General features: G+C 40.5%; 1 protein-coding gene and 4 long non-coding RNA genes across 5 annotated transcripts; all 5 read right to left on the bottom strand.

The window, feature by feature from the left end:
• Positions 1 to 2579: 2579 nt before the first annotated feature.
• On the bottom strand, positions 2580 to 7074 carry LOC148959078 (uncharacterized). The gene is made up of 3 exons (XM_089111349.1): positions 4864 to 7074; positions 3201 to 4739; positions 2580 to 3020 (listed from the first exon to the last, which is right to left on the bottom strand). Exons 1-3 carry the CDS (start codon positions 7039 to 7041, stop codon positions 2604 to 2606), a joined length of 4134 nt encoding a protein of 1377 aa, XP_088967475.1. The 5' UTR covers positions 7042 to 7074; the 3' UTR covers positions 2580 to 2603.
• A 2793-nt stretch (positions 7075 to 9867) lies between these two features.
• On the bottom strand, positions 9868 to 11222 carry LOC148959077 (uncharacterized). Its single transcript, XR_016144281.1, has 3 exons — positions 11195 to 11222; positions 11006 to 11077; positions 9868 to 10693 (listed from the first exon to the last, which is right to left on the bottom strand). It is a non-coding gene; the product is annotated as an uncharacterized LOC148959077 (long non-coding RNA).
• Positions 11223 to 13527: 2305 nt separating this feature from the next.
• Positions 13528 to 17884, bottom strand: LOC148959076 (uncharacterized). Its single transcript, XR_016144276.1, has 4 exons — positions 17105 to 17884; positions 16850 to 16956; positions 16463 to 16499; positions 13528 to 15398 (listed from the first exon to the last, which is right to left on the bottom strand). It is a non-coding gene; the product is annotated as an uncharacterized LOC148959076 (long non-coding RNA).
• A 304-nt stretch (positions 17885 to 18188) lies between these two features.
• On the bottom strand, positions 18189 to 22614 carry LOC148959075 (uncharacterized). The gene is made up of 5 exons (XR_016144214.1): positions 22246 to 22614; positions 22010 to 22062; positions 21568 to 21631; positions 20921 to 20983; positions 18189 to 20257 (listed from the first exon to the last, which is right to left on the bottom strand). It is a non-coding gene; the product is annotated as an uncharacterized LOC148959075 (long non-coding RNA).
• Positions 22615 to 23513: 899 nt separating this feature from the next.
• LOC135690466 (uncharacterized) lies at positions 23514 to 25628 on the bottom strand. The gene is made up of 4 exons (XR_016144211.1): positions 25009 to 25628; positions 24770 to 24822; positions 24328 to 24391; positions 23514 to 23676 (listed from the first exon to the last, which is right to left on the bottom strand). It is a non-coding gene; the product is annotated as an uncharacterized LOC135690466 (long non-coding RNA).
• Between the last annotated feature and the right edge of the window lie 490 nt (positions 25629 to 26118).

Below are 26118 nucleotides of genomic sequence, written 5' to 3'. Positions count from 1 at the left end.
TTTACTTCATTATCGTAATAATTATGAAAATGTTTGCTAATGTTGAAAAGAACAACAATTAATAGTTAATACTGCTCAGGCAACGGCAGAGTTGAGAATCCTCAAAACAATATGCACATTTAAAGCAAAATCTAATAGATGTTTTCAAAATATTTGATATGATGGAAGTTGTATATTTGAAGAAAATTTTGGAGTTTGTTTTTGAAGCATCTGTTTCGATAAATTGAAAATAGGTGAACATTTTTGAAGAAAGGGGGAGGGTATATATGCGAGGATTAGGAGAGAATTAGGGGTAGATTAGTTAAATACTATAGTTATAGTTTTTTGCGTGTTCTGATTTTCTGTTCTTTGGTGGGTGGTACTGCTGCTTGTTTGGTTCCGACGTCTTCGTTTGGCAAGCTTTACGACGACGATAGATTCGGCTCTAGAATGGAGGAGATAATTATGTTTTAGATTTAATTGTAACGTAGAATAACGAAGTATATGGAATTGAGAGTTGGATTGAGTTTCTTGGTAGAAATTTTTGGAAGGTATGAAATAGTACAGGATAAGCTTTTCAGTACATGTAAAATACTGTTATCAATAAGGGCGCTGTTTAGGGAAAGCGTTGAGAAGGTAAAATTTTAAAAGGTAACATGCTACACAATTTTGAACAAAAGTTCTAGTAGGTATCTTTCGTTTAAAGTTTACGAAAGGAGATTTATTCATAAGGTTAATTGGGAATGCATTAAAAATTATATTGAGAGTTGAAGAAGATGGAAGGTATATATGGGATTGGTGGTAAGTTCTTACCTTATTTTATGGAGATATTTCCCATCGGGTGCTGCGAGGTGGAACGTGATCTTTCGTTTTATATGGAGGCATCTTGCGATTCTTACTTTCGTTTTCGATATGGGTTCTGGTATCCACTCTAATTGCTATAACAGAAGTAAATAGAAAAGTTATTGCTCATGAGGGGAGGGTGTTCGAAAATACCAGTGGGGTAGTTTGCAAATATAGATTAAGGGAGGAGAGGATAAGTAAATATGGTTACCTTTGATTTACTGCCAAGTTTAACGGTAAAGTATTTTCCCATTGCAATAAGGTACAGAGAATAGCTGTAGAGAGATATAAATGCGGATAAGGAAAGGAGGAATTTTTCTGCGATGAGATGAGTGCAACGAAGATAAGGGTCTTTAAATTAAAGTTTTTAAAAAAGGAAATATGTAAGTTTGTATCATACGTTTTACCAGTATTGGGAAGACTGAGAAAGGGTTTTTGAAGATAATGGAACTGTAATACTCACCTTTCTTGTCTCACGGTGCAGACGTTGTGTGATTTATAATAGAGAGACTTGTTGCGCTATTGAAGATTAAGGTTTGCTTATATATAGCTGTGGGGTAGAGTGGGTTTAATGCAAATGGGAAACATAAATTTTAGTGTTGGCATTAACTACCGTAGATGTTTGCTTGTTGGGATGTGTTTACATCCTCGGTATCCGTAGAGGGGATGTTTTGTATTTGTAATGATGTTGGAAGATATTCTTATCGGCAAGTTATGTATTTTAATGCGAAACGGTTAATTTATTGTGTTTGGTTATTTTTCATTGTGCTAGTTTAATGGTTTCCTTGCGAAGTCTGAAAACACCGTTAATGATATGGGATTAGAAAATTTGGGCGATTGTCGAGGTTTGGGGGTGGATATATTTTGCATGGTATTTTGGTGATAGCGCTAACTGTCTAGAACTGAAGGGCCGTGTACTTTGGGTGGGGATAGAAAAAATAAGTATAAATAATCAGGTGTTGGGAAAATTAAGTGTGTTTGTTTATTTGCTAAAGTATCTGATATTGTGTTCTATAAATTGTAATTGAGAATTTGAAGGTAGGATTTAGAAATGTATAAATATAGAGAATTACAGTTGAATTGTTTCTTATGACGAAAATGCGACAGTATACAAAGAGAGAATTAATATATTGTTCAAGAGTCAAACAAAATCTGCCAGTAATTACAATAGTAACAATGTCATATACGAAAGTGTTTATGATTTAACTAAATATATTTCTTTATAAAACATAAGTGGTGCTTGTAGATTTGATAGTTCAGCAGGTGGTGGTTATAGAAAATGATTTAGTTTGCAACATATTTAGAGAGGGCCCACGTGAGGGGGGGGGGGGAGGAGTGGGAGGGCCTATGGCCTGATCTATGTCTTCATTAGGAAAAATATTTATGTAGAGATCTGGTTTTGAAGGGCTAAATTCGAGCTTGATTTATGGAAGCTGGCCTCTCCACCTTGAAATTCGCGGGGTGCGCTGTGTTAGAATAGGTAAAGTCTAGAGTTAAACAGCTAAAGGTATTATTTTTTATTTATTGTTTCGGATAAGGGAGTAAGGTTTTTCTTCTTTTTTTCTCTTTGTTGGGGGGTGGAAGGTAGGGGTACATTTGAAGTGGATAGGGTGTTGTACTCTAATTTTTGAAACGCTAGATTGTTTGTGTACTTTTTAAAGTATTTATAACAATGATTTTATAACAAAGTATTTATAAAAATATATTTGATGGTAGTTAGTACTACAAAGATAAATTTCTGTATATTTCAGTGCGTGCGAATGGGTGAATGGTTGTAAAATTTATTGTAGGACTTCAGGGTATACGATGTTTTTTGTTTTGTTACCTCGTGGTAACATGACTTTGATCCCTGCAAAGGATTTGGCTCTTGACATGGCTACGTATAGCTGGCCGTGAGTAAAAACGGGCTCTGGGAGGTAGACACCAACGTATCGTAATGATTGCCCTTGTGCTTTGTTTATAGTTAGACAGTATGCCAATCTCACTGGAAATTGTACTCTAGCAATGTCGATGGGGAGGGCGGTATCTTTGGAAGACATTGTGATTCGTGGAATCATTACATAGCGTCCTCTGTGTTCACTGGCGATGACTTCTGCCCAAATGAGATGACGTTGCAAGTCGCGGACAATGAGACGGGTTCCATTGCAGAGACCTTTTTTAGGGTTGATGTTCCTTAGTAAAATAATTGTTGCACCGACCTTGATGTGTGAGAGAAGAAATATAAATTTATTTTTACCGTAGTGTAGGGGATTTTTGTATAAGGTGAGGAGACGACAAATTGAAATGAAATGAGGTTTCGTTGGTTTATGTTGCTGTAAGGAGAAATTATTGGGTAGGGGGGGGGGAGAATTTTATGAAAAGGAAAGAAATGTTATTACCTTGAGCTCTAGCTGGTGAAGTGGCATACCAGTTGGTGTCTGGATATTGAGGAACTCAATAGGATATGCTAGAGCTTCTTCGGGATCATCAGTAATCACCCTATCGGTACTGAAAAATGTTTGAGTTGGTGCATGGATCCTTTCCAAAATGAGTTGATTGATGTCATGAGATGCCTCATTGGTGGGTGTCAAGCAGCAACGTTCTGCCATTGCTACTGGATCGCCCATTATGTCTGGCTCTCCAGGTGGCGGTGGTGGATAGAGAAAATCAACAATCTCGTCGAGTGACTGCACCAACATGTGGTCAGGAATTGTGATGTCATTGTTTTCATCCTGTGGCTCTTCTCCATTTCCAATTCTTAAGAGCCAATCTGAGAATTCTCGGTATCTTTCGTCTTGCATGGCTCTCATGTTTCTGACGAGTTGAAAGTTGCGGAAATGGGGCCATAGAGGTGAATTCTTCATGTTTTCCTGAACGATTCCTTCTCTGCCTGCTTTAAGAACAACTGGGAGAACCTGTCTAAAATCACCACCAAGAAACATGAATTTACCTCCGAATGGTCTATCAATTCGGGTAATGTCCCTGAGTAGGATATCTACTACTTTTAAAGCATTGACTGGGATCATTGAGGCCTCGTCCCAGATAAATACAGTGGTTTGTAAAAGCTTTTGAGCTTTAACACTTTGTCGTTTTATATTGCATGTAGAGTCAGGCAATAAGGGGATGGGAATTTGGAATGTAGAATGTGCTGTGCTTCCGTTGATCAGCAATGTGCTTGCAATGCCTGAATAAGCAACACATTTAACAGTAATTCCTAATGCCTGGAGGTTGTGGACAACTGTATTATAGAGGAAAGTTTTACCTGTCCCTGCTGGACCGTCAACAAAGAAGCAGTTGTTTTCGGAATGTGTCTGAATAGCTTCCATGACGGTGTCGAAAATGTGACGTTGTTGATCGTTGAGGCGGTGCAACATTTCTTGTCCTTGCTCTCTTTCTTGAGCAATGTCGATGTTTTCCTCATCTTGCTCTGGATTCTGGAAATTATCTGGCAGCTGTGGCAACTCAGAAAATTCGGGATCTGCGATGGATTTCCCGTGGACTTTTAATAGGGTGTTAATGTCCCAAAGGCACAGGTACATATGTCTGTCCTGGAAAGGTATTGTTGGGTCATTATGTAGGTGGCGGTCGTGTCTGATGTAATCTTCAGACATTGATTCTTTGAACTGATCAAATAAAGTTCTGATGTCAGCTGGAGTGTGGAAAATGATCAACGTTGCGAAGAGTTGTCTCATCTGGTATGGCATGTTGATTATTGATGCCTCTTGTAGGCAGTTCCTGTGCTCGGCATCGTCATCCATTAAACCCAATGCTCTTGCTGCATCCTTGAATGTTTCTAGGAGTTCACCGTCGACTATTCTCAAATCTTCAAAGGATGTTGGACCTCTACAGTGGAGTAGAAGAAGGCGCAAGGCATATCTTTGTGGGTCGGATGGCTGGACCTGGTACATTCTTGCAATTATTGTAGAGACTGGCCGTACCTGTAAAGAGTAGATTGAGATTTGAAGAGTTTTTTGTTATGTTTTTTTAATTGGTTTATTGTCGAAGTGTGGATTAAAATAAGAATGATTATGATTGTCATAGTTGCTTTTTTGTAAGTGATACCTTTCGTTTCCATGCTTTTGTTCGTTTGTCGAATGTATAATGTTCAGGAATTTCATGGTAAAGGTACTGTTGTGCCTCTTCGTCATAATTGTTCAAGTGGAACCAAGCTGTGAGGGTGGTGTCTTGGTTTCTCTGTAGAACCTGCTCTTCGTGTCCTTCTTGGAAGTAGACGTTGTGTTGGAGAGGGAGGTGTACTGCAAGTCGTATGACGGTGTGACTTCTGTCGTGCAACTTGTACTGCAGTATTCTGAACATTGCATGATGTGGTCCAATGTATCTTGCGTTGAGATATTGAAGGATTTCATCATGGTTGATGGTGTTCTCTCTGATCTCAACGTGTGCACAGTCGGTTCCTTTATGGATATATTTAAAGATATATTTGACACTTTTGACACTTGTGCAGACTTCTACATTCATGTGGCAGTTGAATTTCATGAGCAGATGAGGGTTGTAGGGGACAACCCAGGAGTCATTAACCAGGTTGCGACGAAGCTGAGCTGCGTGTTGACCACGGCGTTTGTATTGTGGATAACCGTCAACGTTGAAGTCAGTGCGTTGTTTTAATGGCTTTGGAAAGTTTCTGGTACATTTTCCATCTGCCATGCAGGGGCTATGTGGATCAAGATCACCACATGGACCGTGGATCATGTGTTTCTTGACCATGTTATGCAACTCTTCGTTGTTATCAGGATCAGGGATTTCAGCTGAGACAAACCTGTCAACATCTTGTGCATCGCGCGGTTTGTGAGCTTCTGAAAGAAAAATGATCATATGAGCATGGGGCAAACCGCGTTTTTGAAATTCAATTGTGTAAACATACGCTTTGACGTGGCCTAGTAGATTTCTCTCTAGGATGTCACGTAAAAGCTCCTTCAGTTTTAAGTGAAAGACACGAGTTATAATGTCGGGTCTGTCGCTTGGTTGCTGGTGTGGGAGGAGGTTTTCAGTAACCTCTGGCCACCTTGGATTTGCTGTCATTGTAAGAAAGATGTCTGGTTTACCATACTTTCTGACAATGGTCATGGCATCGTGGTAGTTCTGGTTCATGTTCCTTTCACTACCATGAAATGTGGAGGGCAGAATCACAATGCGGCCTACATTTGCATGTTCTTGTTCTGCCCGTGCGTGAATGTGATCCATAAGGCCTTGATATGAATCAACTCTCAGTTGAGCCTGGTTCCTTCTTATGAACTCTAACTCATTGCCCTCGATTTTGGTGAATGCGTCGACCAGATACTGTTGAAACAGCAGCTTTGAACGGTGAATGGTGCAGAATTGATCACGAACTGCAACCCTGAAAGCATAAAATTCATTCAATGATATGCGCTGTCTTGGATTGGGAGCCCTTGCCCCTTGGCGGCCTTGTTCGCCAGGGGGAGGGTTGCGTGGAAGTTGGGTGTGCCAACCTTGCTCACCGCTGAAAAATAGAAGAGGGTAAGTCATGGGATCTGCTGCTGGAGATGTTGCCTTTATTTTGACTGTGTTGCGCTGGTTGTTTGGGTAGGTCTCAATGTCCCTCTTTGCCGGGTTGGGAGGCGCTCCCTCATCTCCAACATAGACAGCTGCTATTTCAGAAACTATTGGGTCATTATAGCGTCGATCTTGCAATGCACGGCGGGCTATGATCATTCTTATGGGTAACAGCGGTTGGTTGTTTGCAAGTGCTAGGGCTCGTTGTTCCCGAATGACTTGTCCGATGTTCCTATACTGCCTTGCAAAGGGATTAACGGTGGTGAGTTGATTTTGCAGCAATTGGACAACTTGAGGGTTCAAGTCGACATTCCTGGGGTCAGCTAGGCGTTGTTGCAAAGCCTGGTCAGTGTCTAGAATGTAGAGCTGGCTATACTGGGGGCGTTCATCAGGGAGGGGCTCAACAGCACTTGTAAGATGGTAGGCTTGACCATGGATTGTTATTACTCTAGGACCTCTTCCAGGATGATGGTCGATAGGAGCGTTCCAGGAAGCCATGGCGAATGCGCAATTGTAGTGGCGGATATTTTCAAGAAAGTGGCGTGATGATGCCGACTCACCATTGAAGAGGTCCATTATGTTTTGTGCTGGAGGGGTAATCGGTGGGAGGCTCACTCTACCTCCAAAGCAGCATTTGGTGTATACCCCTTTCGTGTTTCTTTCTTCTTGAAAAAATTTTCCGTGACAATGATTGCAGAATTGATTCATAGGAGCTAAATGATGTTGTCTTGGTAACTGAAGAGGAACCGGTGGCTGGACAGGTGCAGGTGGCTGAGGAGGAGGTGGTGGCTGAGGAGGAGGCGGTGGCTGAGGAAGAGGTGGTGCTCGAGCAGCGAGCGGTCCCTGAGCAGGAGGTGGTGGTTGGGCAGGAGGTGGCGCCTGAGCAGGAGGCGGTGGCTGAGCAGGAGGCGGCGCCTGAGCAGGAGCAACTGCAGCTCTGCGTGCTTCTAAAGGATGATAATCTTGTTGACGGGGCAGAGGCTCGGGATGTTGTAGCGGGAGGTTTCCATCTTCAGGTTGTTGAGCTTCGGGAGGTTGTTGATGTTCTAGTTGTTGGCGTTGCTGGCGTTCTTCCCGTCGTTGGCGTTCGCGTCGTCTGTTTGCTGCAAGAGTTAGGAGTCGCAGACGTCGGCGTGGCATTTGAAGTGATTAGTAAGTACTGGGAAGATAACATAAGGGTTTTGTTATGAATGTGTATGAATATCAGAATAAAGGGGAAGGGGCAGTAGATGAAAATCTGAAAGATAATCGCGAAAAATTTGAGAATGGAAGAAGTTTTATAATGAATAACGAAAGCATACGAAGAACGTGCAAGGGGCTTACGTGAAAATATAGTGTCGACTCGAGGTGCAATTAAGGGTGTGGCGGACTGTTTATCGTACAAATCTGTAAAAAAGAGGAGAAAAGTAGCAAATTTGAAAAAGAAGTGCTATAAAATGAATGTAGGAATATCCGGGGCAATTTCTGAAATATAATTGGATGTTTAAAAAAACGAAAATATGCCCAGAACGTGTCAAAACGATTTAAAACAAAACCTAGAATTTCTGATAATATCAGAATAAAGGGGAAGGGGCAGTAGATGAAAATCTGAAAGACAATCGCGAAAAATTTGAGAATGGAAGAAGTTTTATAATGAATAATGAAAGCATACGAAGAACGTGCAAGGGGCTTACGTGAAAATACAGTGTCGACTCGAGGTGCAATTAAGCGTGTGGCGGACTGTTTATCGTACAAATCTGTAAAAAAGAGGAGAAAAGTAGCAAATTTGAAAAAGAAGTGCTATAAAATGAATGTAGGAATATCCGGGGCAATTTCTGAAATATAATTGGATGTTTAAAAAAACGAAAATATGCCCAGAACGTGTCAAAACGATTTAAAACAAAACCTAGAATTTCTGATAATATCAGAATAAAGGGGAAGGGGCAGTAGATGAAAATCTGAAAGACAATCGCGAAAAATTTGAGAATGGAAGAAGTTTTATAATGAATAATGAAAGCATACGAAGAACGTGCAAGGGGCTTACGTGAAAATACAGTGTCGACTCGAGGTGCAATTAAGGGTGTGGCGGACTGTTTATCGTACAAATCTGTGAAAAAGAGGAGAAAAGTAGCAAATTTGAAAAAGAAGTGCTATAAAATGAATGTAGGAATATCCGGGGCAATTTCTGAAATATAATTGGATGTTTAAAAAAACGAAAATATCCACAGAATGTGTCAAAACGATTTTAAACAAAACGTAGAATTTCTGATGATATGAAGGTTTCAATAATAAAGAAAGCATACAAAGAACGTGCAAGGGGCTTACTTGAAAATATAGTGTCGACTCGAGGTGCAATTAAGCGTGTGGCGGACTGTTTATCGTACAAATCTGTAAGAAAGAGGAGAAAAGTAGCAAATTTGAAAAAGAAGTGCTATAAAATGAATGTAGGAATATCCGGGGCAATTTCTGAAATATAATTGGATGTTTAAAAAAACGAAAATATGCCCAGAACGTGTCAAAACGATTTAAAACAAAACCTAGAATTTCTGGTAATATCAGAATAAAGGGGAAGGGGCAGTAGATGAAAATCTGAAAGACAATCGCGAAAAATTTGAGAATGGAAGTAGTTTTATAATGAATAATGAAAGCATACGAAGAACGTGCAAGGGGCTTACGTGAAAATACAGTGTCGACTCGAGGTGCAATTAAGGGTGTGGCGGACTGTTTATCGTACAAATCTGTGAAAAAGAGGGGAAAAGTAGCAAATTTGAAAAAGAAGTGCTATAAAATGAATGTAGGAATATCCGGGGCAATTTCTGACATATAATTGGATGTTTAAAAAACGAAAATATCCACAGAAGGTGTCAAAACGATTTAAAACAAAACGTAGAATTTCTGATGATATGAAGGTTTCAATAATAATGAAATCATACAAAGAAGGTGCAAGGGGCTTACTTGAAAATATAGTGTCGACTCGAGGTGCAATTAAGGATGTGGCGGACTGTTTATCGTACAAATCTGTGAAAAAGAGGAGAAAAGTAGCAAATTTGAAAAAGAAGTGCTATAAAATGAATGTAGGAATATCCGGGGCATTTTCTGACATATAATTGGATGTTTAAAAAAACGAAAATATGCCCATAACGTGTCAAAACGATTTAAAAACAAAACGTAGAATTTCTGATGATATGAAGGTTTCAATAATAATGAAAGCATACAAAGAACGTGCAAGGGGCTTACTTGAAAATATAGTGTCGACTCGAGGTGCTCACCTTTCTTGATTCACGGCCCAAAGCTTGTGTAGTTTATGACAGTGAGTGTCTTCGTTTGTTGTTGGAAGTTAAGGTTGCTTTTTATACACTTCTGTGACGGGTTGGATTTAATGGAAGTGGGAAATATAAATTTTAATGTTGGCGTTAAGTACAGTAAATGTTCGATTGTGGTTAAGTTTTAGAGTTCTTTATGGCGTTGGTATCCGTAGGGGGCATCCGTAGAAGGGATGTTTTCGTAAAAAGCTTTATTGATTCTGCTTGGTTATGCTTTATCGTGTTAGTTTAATTGTTTCCTCGCAAAGTTGGAAAAACGCATTAATGATATGGGATTTGAAGTGTTTGTATGATGCTGTAATCTCGAGGGGAATATATTTTGCATGACGTTTCAATAATTGTAGGTTTCGGTGAGCTAGGTGGGCGTCCTTAAGGCAAAATAACTTTGTGATTGAGAATAAATTTTCCTTGTTTGTAAATAAATCTTTTAAGGGAGATCAAGCAGGGCGAAGGTCCATGTTTCGATTTTTATTGAGCAGTTTATGCTGGAGAGCATATAGTAATGAATAGAGTGCAGCAAGCAAAGAAACACCATTTTAGTTAATCAATTGTAAATTCTAGTATTGCGGAATATTATTTAGGAAGCAGTTGTTGCAGGATATCAGATGCTGAGGGATTTGGGAGACAGTAGAAAAGTTGAAGAGCTCATGACAACTGGAGAAATCCAGGAGGCAAGAGAAGGTTTGAAAGGAAAGATGAATTTAGAGTAGCAACCGAATTACTCGGTTGCTGAAGAGGGGCCGGGCTGAGGTTCTTGCAACTCGTCAACTTCGGCCATCGAGAGGAGCTCCTCGTTTTTGCTGGTGTCTCCCAAATCAGATAGCATCTGCTCTTCCGTTTGGAATTCAATTTTGAGTTTTTTTAAAGAGTTTTCGAGTCCCGTGAGCCTTGATTCGGTGGACAACAGATGGCCTTTCATCTTTCTAAGCTCTCTTTGCTGTTTTTCGATGTTTTTCGCCATTTCATTGGCATCTTGATTTAGGCAGGCAATCATTAATTTGATGTTATTTATCTGGGTGGATGTAATCTCAAAGAGATCGGTTGTCTTCGTGGCCATCCTGCGGTAGAGGAACGCAGGTAGGAATTCAGTTCCCGAGTATTGAGATACGAAACAAATAAAGAAATATTTTCATGAGAGCTTAAGAAAAAACTGAAGAAGTGTTTTTGATGAAAGCTTTTGTTTCATTGACAGGTATAATGTGGACCGAAAAAGAATAAATAAGGTTTTTGAATCGATAAAACGGATGAGCAGGTCAATGTGTATTGAAAAGAGGGAGGTTGATTTCCAAAATGTGAGAATAGAGAGCAAATTAGATGTTGCCAAAAAGATATTAGGTAACTCAAATGTTCGGAAAAAGAAAATTGCTTACTGAAAAAAGGTTCAAAATCCAAAATTTCTTGATCGGCGAGAATGAGTGTAAACGGAAAGCGAGGATTTTGCACTAAAATTGAAATAATGTTTGTACAGAAAAGAATCTATAAAAATTTGAAATGTTCTTTGTACAGTAAAGAAGAAAATGACGTGAAAAAAATAAAATAGAAAACATGGTTGAACTTACCGAGTTACCGAGTTCAGTTTACGTGAAGCTCTTTGGAGATCAATGAAGAATTGAAATGCTTGTTCGGTAGTACGTATTTAAATGCTTACACACATGAAAGTTTACAACGTGCATTTCAGTGATCAAGGAAATATTACTGTTTAGTATCTTTTTTCTTGATCATTACCAGTTTGAGGTCTAAATAATTCCTCTATTTCGGGAGTTACTTATAGTTTGTGCTAGATTTGCAAGCGTGTTTTCTACATTAATAGGCTTGGAGGAAAGTGCTTATTTTTAAATGAGAAATTTCAGGCATTATGTTTGATGCTATGATGTGCCTGATGAAAATATCTAATTTTGGTTTCAATTTGTTTTGGAAACGACTAAGGGCGTTTTTCGCTTCATAAAAATGCTCTCGACTGACTTTTTGTGCCTAAAAGAACGGCGGGGGAAGGCATGACGCAGCAAGTTTAGCAAAGCGAAAAAGTTGGCTTTCCACCGTGGAGCTTTGCAGAAGGAAAGGTTAATGAGTGCCCAAGTATCGCTAACGACCCGCACTGACAATTAGGTTGGCGCTTAATGATCTCGCCTGAATGCTATAGCTTTATTACGAAGGGAAACGTCCTGAACCAAAACAAAGTTTGTTATAAAGTTTTATTTTCCGAAATTTCGCTGTTTTTTGCATCCAGTTAACTTCAAAAGCAAGTTTTTGAATGTTCAGTGGCCCAGGTCGTTAGTGGCTACGCTTTTACGACGCCATTTTGAAAATTGCTCGTTTCATGACGGGCCCCGTTGAAAATTCGCTTTCTAAACTTTCGCTGGCCATTTTTATGGCGGGGCCCATTGAAAATCTAAAAGTTTATCAATTGGTTAATATATTGGTGTTGAGTCTGTTGGTGTTGATTCCATGCAAATACGACATTCCTTTTGTTTTTTTTAAGCGGCCAGTTCTTTGCAGTGAATTCAGGTGTGGAGGGGCCCGTACCCCACTCGGCCAGTTCTTTGCAGTGAATTCAGGTGTGGAGGGGCCCGTACCCCACTCGGACAGAATTTGATTACCTTTTTCGCATACGCTCCTCTAGTCGATGCTAAACTGTCCATTTTAGCTAGAGTTTTTTTGCGTTTAGTTTGCTTTGAATTTACATCCAAAGCCCTTTTGAAAATCACGGAGTTGATGGAACGCGTACAGCTAAATTCGAACATGATAAGCATGAGCGTCTAGTTTAAACAATGAGATCGCATTCTTAGTACTTATAACGATCAAACTTTCGACCAATCACGGTCGAGCCAGAGTCCTAACACAAAGGATTCGTACACTGCTGTACTGTACATTACAGTACAGGGCAAAATCATGACAATCATAACTTTTGCTCGTACGATGCTGAGTTTTTGGGAGAAAGGTGTCGCATTCGACCGGTTTTGATTCCCAAAAATTCGAATCGAAACTCGCATCCAGAAGGGAGAACCGAGCTGTGACGCAGCACCGTTTTTGGTGCCAAAAAAATCGATGGTGATTAGCAGAGCCTTGGCAGAGTAACTCTGCGGAGATAATTGCCCTCGGCACAAAGAGGTGGCGGTTAACGACCTCGCTGACAAAGCCTAACACGCTTAACGACCCGACGTAACCTTTTCTCCGGAGAGGCAATCAGGTCCGCAAGCAAAGCAACTTCCGCCTAGAAAAAGTTTGTTTCGAGGATTTTCAGGCAGGAAGACGGGACCGAATCGAAAATCGAAGGCCAGCTGCAGACTCACGTCGACGGACGGGATCGAACGGAGGAAAAAGCGGGACGTTTCGAGGAGGCCTCGAAACCGATCTCGTTCGAAGAGGCGTCGAGTGGATCAGACCGTGTGCAGACGTGCTTGCCCCTCATTTGCATAGTAGCACATTCGTTGTTTCGAAGCTAATTTGCATAGTAGGATTTTAGTATATTGAGACGCTACGCGGGCTTGCCAGTGACCCTACGGTAGGGTACATAGATTAGCCTCGGAAAAGACAAGAATTTTCTTAAAACCCCCTGTGAATGATAGTAAAATTAGCCTAGGTAAAGACAAGAATTCTGTCGAAGCCCCCAATGAGTTTGCAGATTAGCCTCGGCAAAGACAAGAGGTGTATCAACCTCGATTTGAAAAAAATTGGCTCCGCATAGGTCACGTGATAAAAAAATTACTCGCACTCCTGTGACTATCGCTAGTCAGGGGGTCGCCTTAAAATAGAGAAGGGGTAGAGGCTCCCCCCTTCCTAGCGATAGTCACAGGAGTGCGAGTAATTTTTTTATCACGTGACCTATGCGGAGCCAATTTTTTTCAAATCGAGGTTGATACACCTCTTGTCTTTGCCGAGGCTAATCTGCAAACTCATTGGGGGCTTCGACAGAATTCTTGTCTTTACCTAGGCTAATTTTACTATCATTCACAGGGGGTTTTAAGAAAATTCTTGTCTTTTCCGAGGCTAATCTATGTACCCTACCGTAGGGTCACTGGCAAGCCCGCGTAGCGGGCTTCGTAGGGGAGCTAGTCTTCCGTTAATTGAAAGTTGCTTCAAAACTTTGCAAGCCCTTGTCTATTCGTGTTCCTCGTTTAAATATTTTAATGTGTTACCCCCTAAGTCTCCTGTTTTAATTTTCCATAAAATTTCAAGTTAAGACTTCCCAACTTTACTTATCTGTTTACTCCTCTGACAAATCAAATTAAAATTGAATCTATCCTGAAAATCAGAATAAAAAAACAATGTCCTCCTACATTCTTTCAATTTAATAAGGAATGCAAGCAAAAAGTGTAATATCATACGGCAAACAGGCAAGCACATTCTAAACATGACAAAAGACAAACATAATTAATCCAATCCATAGTCACGCCTACTGTGAGTAGCATATACTATTGGCAAGAGCAGGAAATAATTGCTCGACGACAAAGTATTTTTTCCTCACAGCAACAACCCTATTGAGATAAGAGCTTCTTTTCTGTAGGAAGATAATGCTTTATTACCTTGATTGTAATTCAGTAAATCCTTTTAGAAAAGTAAACCCAAACTTAATTACTTGCTGGCTCCAGATACCGATACTTGCGAAATTCCTAATAGAATCAACCCAATGAGTAGTTCCTCGATTATTAAGATTATCAATTAGCAATAGAAACACGTTCGCGGCGGGTCTAACGACTCCTTTTAGCAACCGGTTTTTAGTGTAATTTCACGCAAATAAGCAGGAAGTCATTTAAAATGGTTTCTAGAATGATTCATTTACAATTCCGAAAATGATGCAGGCACAATCTACAGTAACAATCCAGCTTCCTTTCAGCACAAAACCACGAAAAGAGGCAAAAATTCACCGTTAGCGGCAGGGGTCTAGCAGTAAGCAACCGGTTTTTAATGTAATTTCATCAAATTAAGCAAAAAATCATTTGAATATGGTCTTATTAAGCGACCAATACAGCAAATCCATTTTCCTTGAAGGACAAAATTTTCATGGGTTAATCCTATAATTTCTCCTTTTTAGTCAGAATCAAATTTTTAGGTTTTCCAATCATACACTCTTAGCCCTCGTCGAGTTATAGGGCGCTTATAAATATTTTCTAAGGCCATTCTTAATGCTGTAATGTTCATTTTGAATCCAACGTGAATATCTTTATCATAGCATTTCATTCAATTCTTGTTCACTTGTGATGTTGTTTTAAGTTATAATTTGGGGCCACCTTTAAAGTTCCTCTGTTTATTTTGAATCAAACATTAAAGTTTTCGAACAATAAATTCCTGCTAGCCGTTATTGGTCCATGGTGCTCGTTTAGATATATATCATCTAAAAATTCCTTAAGAATCAAAATTCCTAAATGATTATGTTGATTCATAAAAGAATTAATGACCCCTCTTCTAAACTCCAAAGAGTTATAGAGTTATTATGCAGTTCTATACATTTGAGGTCCACATATCACATCTCCGTCACAATTAGCTTTTGAAACACTGCAGGAACAAAGCATTTAGGAAATGGAAAGATAGATAAAAGCCAAGTTTCGTGCATCAGAAAGGAATCTTACTCTAACAACAAATTAACAAAATACAATTTACAGACAACAGCTAGTCTATATTATATAACTTTAGTCCTTTTCTCCACAGTCAAGTTTTTTCTTGTTTCATCATTTGATTTAACGCCAGCATAAATGCCATCAATTTCGTTTCGAAGGTCCGAGAATCATGTCTGCGTCATAATTATTGCTTGAAACGATCTTTGATCTAAATGAAGAACAAAAAAATAATGAAGATGTTATTCCATGGTTAATGAAAGCACGTTTCAAAGAAATCGATATACAGCCAATCCATATTCTTTTAGGCACAAAACTACGCAAGAGGTAAAAAATTCAGAGAAACACGTTCGTGGCGGGTCTAGCGACTCCTTTCAGCAACCGGTTTTTAGTGTAATTTCACCCAAATAAGCAGAAAGTCATTTAAAATGGTTTCTAGAATGATTAATTTACAATTCCGAAAATGATGCAGGCACAATCTACCGTAACAATCCAGATTCCTTTCAGTACAAAGCCACGAAAAGAGGTAGGAATTCGCCGTTAGCGGCAAGGGTCTAGCAGTAAGCGACTGGTTTTTAGTGCAATTTCATCAAATTAAGCATAAAATCATTCGAAATTGTTCTTGTTAAGCGAGCAATACAACAAATCCATTTTCCTTGAATTACAAAACTGCGAAGAGGTAAAACAATAAGAGAAACACGTTCGTGGCGGGTCTAGCGACTCCTTTCAGCAACCGGTTTTTAGTGTAATTTCACCCAAATAAGCATAAAATCATTTAAAATGGTTTCTAGAATGATTAATTTACAATTCCGAAAATGATGCAGGCACAATCTACCGTAACAATCCAGATTCCTTTCAGTACAAAACCACGAAATGAGGTAGAAATTCGCCGTTCGCGGCGGGGGTCTAGCAGTAAGCAACCGGTTTTTAGTGTAATTTCATCAAATTAAGCATAAAATCATTTGAAATTGTTCTTGTTAAGCGAGCAATACAGCAAATCCATTTTCCTTGAAGGACAAAACTGCGAAGAGGTAAAACATTAAGAGAAACACGTTCGTGGCGGGTCTAGCGACCCCTTTTGGCAACCGGTTTTTAGTGTAATTTCAACCAAATAAGCATAAAGTCATTTGAAATGGTTTCTAGAATGATTTATTTACAATTCCCAAAATGCTTTCAAAAAGCTAGAAATAATTTTCACTTAAGAGGCAGGCAAATCCCATTTGTTTCAGCGGGAAAATCGCCCAAAAAATGAAATTTTAATCGAAAAATACTCACTTGTTGTACCAAAAAGACAGCGAATCCGATCGTTTATCTACAAAAAAGGAAGGCGGTTAAGAAAAGTTGTTGCAAAGGATTCTCGATAGGCATAAAAAGTTGGGGGCTGGCGGGATTACGAAATTCGCATTACAACGGGTTTCCTATGAAAATCAAATTTTCTTGCATCAAGAATAAACAGCAGGAAAAATCTACCACAATTCTTCATACTTTGATTGCAATAAAGCCAATCCAGTTTCCTTTAAGCACAAAACCACGAGAAGAGGTAAAAAGTTTTCGTTCGCAGCGGGGGTCTAGCAGCCGGTTTTTAGTGTAATTTGATCGAAATGAGCACAAAATCATTTGAAATAAGTAATATCAAAAACACGCAAGAACAACAACGCTTACTTGTATTCGCATGCCATCGATTCTGATACCAGTGAAGAAGTGGAACAGCCAGCAGCCATTGCAAAACCAAAAAAACGGGCGGCAGTGTACGCAGGCAACCAAAGCTACTAAAACGAAGAAAAGGAAGATCGTCAGAAGCACGAATTACATGGCTCTTGCAAACGAAATAATAACAAACGGGGTTTTAATCGATCGATCGATAAAAAGGAAAGGAAAATGACGGCGAAAAGTTTAGAAAAAGCTAGCGAGACTCACCTGTAGCTGTAGCTGTAGCTGTAGCACTGTAGCACAGAACACGACCGTCGACAACCGCTTCGAGTTCGAAAAGGAATGCCAAGCAGCAGTGCACGTAGATTTATCCAATTCCAAATCACCGAAATTATCGGCACACAGTAGCTTCTTTGTGGAAAGCGAAACGAATTTGAAAAGCCTTCGTTCAATTTGAAGGGTTGCTGGAGGAAGAAGTTTTGAAACCTTTTGTAGAGAGCAAGAGAAAAGAGAGAGAAAGAACCTTTAGAAACGCGAAAGCGAAAGCCAGTATTTTACCCGTCAAAGAGAGGGAGGAAATGTTTTGAAAAATCCTTTGAAAAGGTACTCGATCTCTCTCAAAAAAGTTGGGGATGAAAAGGGATATTCGCTTTAGAATCAAAGGTCAAGGTTTTCAATCAACAACTACTGACTGGATGACAATCGACGTTTTCAAAACATCCAGGAAAGCGCTAGAAAAAGTCTTTGAAAAGACAAACAAAGAGAGCGAAGCGTTAGCAAAGAAAATGGCCTCGTTGAGCAAGCCCCATTGAGAGAAGACACGTCGCAAATTCGGAGCGAGGGAAGCGAGCAAACGAAGATTCGAGACCTTTCCACACAATCGCAACCCCAGAGGAACCGAACTACCGAAGCTCAGTTCAAGGGGTGTAGCAGTTTTTGCGGAGTTCGTGCAAGAACTTTCGATGGGAACGGACCGATATCAGATGTAATCGGACCGATATCAACGGAGCGAGCTCATTTGCATATCCGCACATTAGTATTATTGTAGAGATGTGCGGGAGCCACGCCTCTGCGGGGGGCACGTCGTGTGTGTTGGGGTCGTGTGTGTTGGGGTCGTGTGTGTTGGGGTCGTGTGTGTTGGGGTTTTGTGTGAGGGGGTTTTGTGTGTTGGGGATGGCGTTAGTTCGTTCTTTGCTAATTTGCACCTAGGGTTGGGCGGGGGCTTGCGGGTCACTTGCTCGGTGTTTCGCGGGCCGGCGGTCCACTGGCTGGGCATGTCGCGGGCCGGCGGTCCACTGGCTGGGCGTGCCGCGGGCCGGCGGTCCACTGGCTGGGCGTGCCGCGGGCCGGCGGTCCACTGGCTCGGGCTGTCGCGGGCCGGCGGGCCACCCAGACCCCGCTTTGGCGGGGTCGTCAAGAATGGAAACTCAGGCCAGGTGGGCCTTGCAAGACCCCGCTTTGGCGGGGTCGCCAAGAAAGGCTAGTTTACTTCCATTCCATAATAATAAATATCAATAGCATTAAGTAAACACTTTATGGAGGATTGTAGTCTATTTACAATAACATTCAGTAGAAACTTTTCAGTGGATTGTAGTCTATTTAGATAAAGTGTGGGAACTTATGACATATTTTTTATGGAACATGGACTAAATCGAATGAGTATTGAGCAGTCACCATTGGGGCCTGCTCGTTTGCCATTTTGAGAGAAACTTGAAATGGGTCTCAGAAGACAGCAGTATATATGTATTGTGAGGCGAAAGGACATTATTGAAAAATTGCAGTATTAGGGAAGGATTTTTTACATAACTTGTTATTAGAGTGAAGGTGGTTGCTAAATTGGTGAAGGAAAAGCGTGAGAGAGCAGTTAAAGTTTAAATCAATAACTCAGTAGATTATCAAAGGTGTGATTTTGCTGTTTCCGTGTGCTTCAAACATTCTGTAGTTTATTTTTAGGCAATTAAACGATATTTATTGGTAGCTTCAACGTTCTTCACGTGCACAGTAGGTTTGATGTTGTGGAAATGGTTCTTTCATACTACAATTTCTGACAATACCCAGGCATCTTAAATTGCGAGCCTGGTTAGCCTAGCCTAATTATTGCGTTTAATGTGGGAACCTTGTTACTGTACGTATTATAAGTAGGTCTATCATCCAGGACTCAATTAATTGATTTATTTGCCAAATAAAAGCAATTTGGAAACCATTCAACTGTTGGAGAGGTTGGTGGTGTTCGTTTTAAATGTACTACTAAGACCTTGTCAATTAATTGTCTATAGGTCAGATGATTTTTCGAGATTATAATCATGTTAACGCTATTTTTGGTACAGTTCACATATATCTAGCTACTTTTAACAGAATCTTCCTTTCTGATTCAAATCACGTGATTTCATTGTTGCTAGGTGGCGTGTTAATATCAGCTAGGGCGTTTCCGCCTCGTTTTGACCTTTTAATACCAATGGATGAGGCCTTCAAATTTGGTAAAGCAATAGACTTGTTTTTTGGTTGCCCCCGACCTCCATTTTATATGGAGAAGCTCAAATTTCGATATTTTCACGAAGAGGCATCCAGCAAAGTCATTTATCTATTTCCTCTTCACCCCGACCAAATTTGAAAATAAATTAATCTTTATATGAATTTTACTTAATACCTGTGTCTAAAATATTGCCGAAAGAGAATATATATAGTTCCACAAATGTTTCATTTTTGAGCACTTCCACTAATGTTTCATTTTTGAGGACTTTTTATCATGCTATAAAACTTGACTGATTATCAACTATCCTAACTTGTGTTCAATGGCAGATTTCTAGCAGAAAAACAAATATTTACTTCATCATCATAATAATTATCAAAATGTTTGCTAATTTTGAAAACAACAACAATTAATAGTTACTATTGGTGTGCCAACCCTAGAGTGGAGAATCCTGAAAACAAAATCCATAACTGAAGCAAAATCTAAAATCTGATGTTTTCAAAATATATGAGGCAAACCCTCAAATATATCACAATGAGGGAGGGGTGTATTTCACCAACATCCTCGTAAAAAACCAATTGCAAGATTGCTAACAATAAATGGCTAGAGTTGAGGATCCTCCAAAGTTAAATAGGACATTTAAAGCAAAATCTAATAGATGTTTATAACGCATAGGGGGCAAACTCTGTTAAAGTGCAATGAGGGAACCGTGTGTTTCATAAACATCCTCGTAAAAAAACCAATTGGAAGTAGGGTATGAAAATCTATGAAATAGGGGTCCTATCAATCGCTGAAACTATTTGAGAGCAGGATGCAAAATCTTGAATCATCCTTCAACTTTACAATAAACATACAAAGATCCTCTAAATCAATCAAATTACAACGAAACAAAGGCCAAAGAAGAAATGTCTTTCATTCAAATTGTGGTGTCAAAACGTCTCACAAATGCCCTGAAAAGAAGAGGAATAATGGTTATTAAATTTCAGCGCTAGTGTACGCGTAGAAACAATTCATTAAAGCATGTTTCCATGTCGAAATGGAAATGGCTGGAAAAATTGCTTAGCAGTTGTAAAATTGGTCTAAAAGTGGTAGAAAAACACGTACAAAAAAGGAGCAGAATGATTATTTTGACAAAAAGGGCAGCTTTCAATGCATGAAAATATCGCAAAAGCAATCAATCAACTGTGAGGGGTTAGGGAGGCGTAACTTCACCGGCATTTGCAATAGATGGAAAAATGTATTGAAAAAGTTATTAAATTTCTATACCACGATGAGGCAACATGAAGTTTACAAAAACTCTACTAAATCTTGTCACTAAGGGTGTAGCATGAATATTTAAACAAAAAGGGGCAGCAAAAATTCGTAGAAAATATCGCGAAAGCAATCAATCAATCGCGAGGGTTAGGAGGAGGCGTAACTTCACCGGCATTCGCAACAGACGAAAAACTGCATTGAATAATTTAATTTTTCTAAATAAACACTTGGCTTCTAAATAAACACTTGGCTTTTCGTTAAGAATTCATTCAACGTATTTATATAAAGAAACGCGAAACAAAATTTGAGTATAAACAAAGTAAAACACGAAGAGATCTTCTATATCAAAAATCACTTACCGTGTGATGAAGCTGGGTGAGAATATGTTTACAATACTTTGGTCAATCTGCAACGGGAATGTCCTGCAAAAAATCCAAGAATAACCGAAATGAAAACTGTGACGCAGCAAGTTTACCAAAATCAAATGTCGACATCGAAGATCAAGGTTCCTAATCGATGCGTCACTAATGATCGTTAACGACCCGCACTCACAAAAAGTTTCCCCAATAACGACCTTGCAGACAATGGGGTCACATCACAAAGGGGGCGTAGCTTGATCATCGTTCGCAACTCGTCAGGCAAAACTGTCCTATAAAGTTTGAACTTCCTGAATCTAGTCGTTACAATTCGCTGAGAATTCGTTGCACAAATTGATAAATAATAAAATACCTTTATCTTGAAACGTAGATAAACAAAAGGACCTGAAAATAACCCCGAAAACAAAATCGCGAATGCAATCAATCAATCGCGAAGGGATTAGGGGGACGTAACTTCACCGGCTTTCGCAACACATGAAAAACTTTATTGAAAAATTTAATTTTCCTAAATGAACACTTGGCATTTCGTTTAGAATTCATTCAGCATATTTATCTAAGAAACGGCGAAAAAAATTTGAGTATAAACGAAGTAAAACACGAAGAGATCTTTGATATCAAAAATCGCTTACCGTGTGATGAAGCTGGATGAGAATATCTTTTACAATACTTTGGTCAATCTGCCACGGGAATGTCCTGCAAAAAATCCAAGAATAACCGATATGAAAACTGTGACGCAGCAAGTTTACCAAAATCAAATGTCGACATCGAAGATCAAGGTTCCTAATCGGTGCGTCACTAATGATCGTTAACGATCCGCACTCACAAAAAGTTTCCCCAATAACGACCTTGCAGACAATGGGGTCACATCACAAAGGTGGCGTAGCTTGATCGTCGTTCGCAACTCGTCAGGCAAAACTGTCCTATAAAGTTTGAATTTCCTGAATCTAGGCGTCACAATTCGCTGAGAATTCGTTGCACAAATTGATAAATAATAAAATATAAAATACCTCTATTTTGAAACGTAGATAAACGAAAAGGGATGAAAATAACCCCGAAAACAAACGCACTAACCTGATGAATTTTCAATTTGGGAAAGGTATTCAAATCGTGTTCTCGACACTGTCCTGCAAAAACAGCAGAAGAACAGACGGTAAATTCAATGTTGTAGCTAATAAAAGAGCAACAGAAACATAGTATTCAATAAAGGGGCGACTATTAAATATTTCGCGGCAGGGGCGGGGCGTTTTGTTAGAAAAATGGCAGGGCAAGGTGCAGAAACATAAGCGAAAAGAATAAACAATACTCACAGTGAAAATTGCGTCCAAAATCAAGGGTCCATTGTGAGAAACATGTCGAATTCTTTTTCCAAACCTTTCTTTCCAACCGTGTGCTCTAAAATGCACCTGGAATCATCTTTGCGACAATTTATCATGCTTTTATCCAGTTGAGACTGTTCTGACACAAATTGCACAGTAATTTATCAATCGATCCTCCATAAAAGGGAATTTTTCAGTTACCGGGAAAAAAACTGTCCCTGCAACAATGCAAATCGCTACGTCATCGGAACGCATCGCCAAAAGACCATGATAATCATGAGAGTGCCTAGTAGTTTAAGCAACAATGATGAGATAATCATGACAATCATAACTTTTGCTCGTACGGTCTCGAGCTTTTGGGAGAAAGGTGTCGCAAGCGAGCTGTTTCGATCCAAAAAAACCTCGAATCAAAACTTCCATCCAGAAGGGAGAACCGAGCTGTGACGCAGCAAGGTTTTCTTGCAAAGGAAATCGAAGCTCGCAGAGACTTGAGGATCCCGCACTTAATTGCTTCTCAGCACAAAGAGGTGGCGGTTAACGACCTCGCTGACAAAGCCTAACACGCTTAACGACCCGACGTAACCTTTTCTCCGGAGAGGCAATCAGGTCCGCAAGCAAGGCAACTTCCGCCTAGAAAAAGTTTGTTTCGAGGATTTTCAGGCAGGAAGACGGGACCGAATCGAAAATCGAAGGCCAGCTGCAGACTCACGTCGACGGACGGGATCGAAGGGAGGAAAAAGCGGGACGTTTCGAGGAGGCCTCGAAACCGATCTCGTTCGAAGAGGCGTCGAGTGGGTGAGACCGTGTGCAGACGTGCTTGCCCCTCATTTGCATAGTAGCACATTCGTTGTTTCGAAGCTAATTTGCATAGTAGGATTTTAGTATATTGAGACTGGGTGGCCCGCCGGCCCGCGACAGCCCGAGCCAGTGGACCGCAGGCCCGCGGCACGCCCAGCCAGTGGAACGCCGGCCCGCGGCACGCCCAGCCAGTGGACCGCCGACCCGCGACACGCCCAGCCAGTGGACCGCCGGCCCCCGACATGCCCAGCCAGTAGACCGCCGGCCCGCGGCACACCGAGCAAGTGACCCGCAAGCCCCCGCCCAACCCTAGGTGCAAATTAGCAAAGAACGAACTAACGCCATCCCCAACACACAAAACCCCCTCACACAAAACCCCAACACACAAAACCCCCTCACACAAAACCCCAACACACACGACCCCAACACACACGACCCCAACACACACGACCCCATATCAATCGCTGAAACTATTTGAGAGCAGGATGCAAAATCTTGAATTATTCTTCAACTTTACAATAAACATACAAAGATCCTCCAAATCAATCAAATTATAACGAAACAAAGCCCAAAGAAGAAATGTCTTTCATTCAAATCGTGGTGTCAAAACGTCTCGCAAATGCCCTGAAAAAAAGAGGAATAATGGTTATTAAATTTCAGCGCTAGTGCACGCGTAGAAACAATTCATTAAAGCATGTTTCCATGTCGAAATGGAAATGGCTGGAAAAATTGCTTAGCAGTTGTAAAATAAAATTGGTCTAAAAGCGGTAGAAAAACACGTACAAAAAAGGAGCAGAATGATTATTTTGACAAAAAGGGGCAGCTTCCAATCCATGAAAATATCGCAAAAGCAATCAATCAACTGTGAGGGGTTAGGGGAGGCGTAACTTCACCGGGATTTGCAATAGATGGAAAAATGTATTGAAAAAGTTATTAAATTTCTATACCACGATGAGGGCAACATGAAGTTTACAAAAACTCTACTAAATGTTGTCACTAAGGGTGTAGCATGAATATTTAAACAAAAAGGGGCAGCAAAAATTCTTAGAAAATATCGCGAAAGCAATCAATCAATCGCGAGGGTTAGGAGGAGGCGTAATTTCACCGGCTTTCGTAACACATGAAAAACTTTATTGAAAAATTTAATTTTCTTAAATGAACACTTGGCATTTCGTTTAGAATTAATTCAGCATATTTATCTAAAAAACGGCGAAAAAAATTTGAGTATAAACGAAGTAAAACACGAAGAGATCTTTGATATCAAAAATCGCTTACCGTGTGATGAAGCTGGATGAGAATATCTTTTACAATACTTTGGTCAATCTGCCACGGGAATGTCCTGCAAAAAATCCAAGAATAACCGATATGAAAACTGTGACGCAGCAAGTTTACCAAAATCAAATGTCGACATCGAAGATCAAGGTTCCTAATCGGTGCGTCACTAATGATCGTTAACGATCCGCACTCACGAAAAGTTTCCCCAATAACGACCTTGCAGACAATGGGGTCACATCACAAAGGGGGCGTAGCTTGATCGTCGTTCGCAACTCGTCAGGCAAAACTGTCCTATAAAGTTTGAATTTCCTGAATCTAGGCGTCACAATTCGCTGAGAATTCGTTGCACAAATTGATAAATAATAAAATATAAAATACCTCTATTTTGAAACGTAGATAAACGAAAAGGGATGAAAATAACCCCGAAAACAAACGCACTAACCTGATGAATATTCAATTTGGGAAAGGTATTCAAATCGTGTTCTCGACACTGTCCTGCAAAAACAGCAGAAGAACAGACGGTAAATTCAATGTTGTAGCTAATAAAAGAGCAACAGAAACATAGTATTCAATAAAGGGGCGACTACTATTAAATATTTCGCGGCAGGGGCAGGGCGTTTTGTTAGAAAAATGGCAAGGCAAGGTGCAGAAACATAAGCGAAAAGAATAAACAATACTCACAGTGAAAATTGCGTCCAAAATCAAGGGTCCATTGTGAGAAACATGTCGACTTCTTTTTCCAAACCTTTCTTTCCAACCGTGTGCTCTAAAATGCACCTGGCTGGAAAATGATCTTTGCGACAATTTATCATGCTTTTATCCAGTTGAGACTGTTCTGACACAAATTGCACGGTCATTTATCAATCGATCCCCCATAAAAGGGACTTTTTCAGTTACCGGGAAAAAAACTGTCCCTGCAACAATGCAAATCGCTACGTCATCGGAACGCATCGCCAAAAGATCATGATAACCATGAGAGTGCCTAGTAGTTTAAGCAACAACAATGAGATAATCATGACAATCATAACTTTTGCTCGTACGGTCTCGAGCTTTTGGGAGAAAGGTGTCGCAAGCGAGCTGTTTCGATTCCAAAAAAACCTCGAATCAAAACTTCCATCCAGAAGGGAGAACCGAGCTGTGACGCAGCAAGGTTTTCTTGCAAAGGAAATCGAAGCTCGCAGAAACTTGAGGATCCCGCACTTAATTGCTTCTCCGCACAAAGAGGTGGCGGTTAACGACCTCGCTGACAAAGCCTAACACGCTTAACGACCCGACGTAACCTTTTCTCCGGAGAGGCAATCAGGTCCGCAAGCAAGGCAACTTCCGCCTAGAAAAAGTTTGTTTCGAGGATTTTCAGGCAGGAAGACGGGACCGAATCGAAAATCGAAGGCCAGCTGCAGACTCACGTCGACGGACGGGATCGAACGGAGGAAAAAGCGGGACGTTTCGAGGAGGCCTCGAAACCGATCTCGTTCGAAGAGGCGTCGAGTGGGTGAGACCGTGTGCAGACGTGCTTGCCCCTCATTTGCATAGTAGCACATTCGTTGTTTCGAAGCTAATTTGCATAGTAGGATTTTAGTATATTGAGACTTGGGTGGACCGCCGGCCCGCGACACACCGAGCCAGTGGACCGCCGCCCCGCGGCACGCCGAGCCAGTGGACCGCCCCCCGCAACACACCGAGCCAGTGACCCGCAAGCCCTCCCCAACCCGAGCTGCAAATTAGCAAAGAACGAACTAACGCCATCCCAAACACACAAAACCCCCCTCGCACAAAACCCCAACACACACG

Source organism: Rhopilema esculentum, chromosome 11, assembly GCF_057945365.1.
Source record: "Rhopilema esculentum isolate cy_ngs chromosome 11, ASM5794536v1, whole genome shotgun sequence".
Classification (NCBI taxonomy): domain Eukaryota; kingdom Metazoa; phylum Cnidaria; class Scyphozoa; order Rhizostomeae; family Rhizostomatidae; genus Rhopilema; species Rhopilema esculentum.
This window is presented reverse-complemented; position numbering and strand designations above follow the sequence as displayed.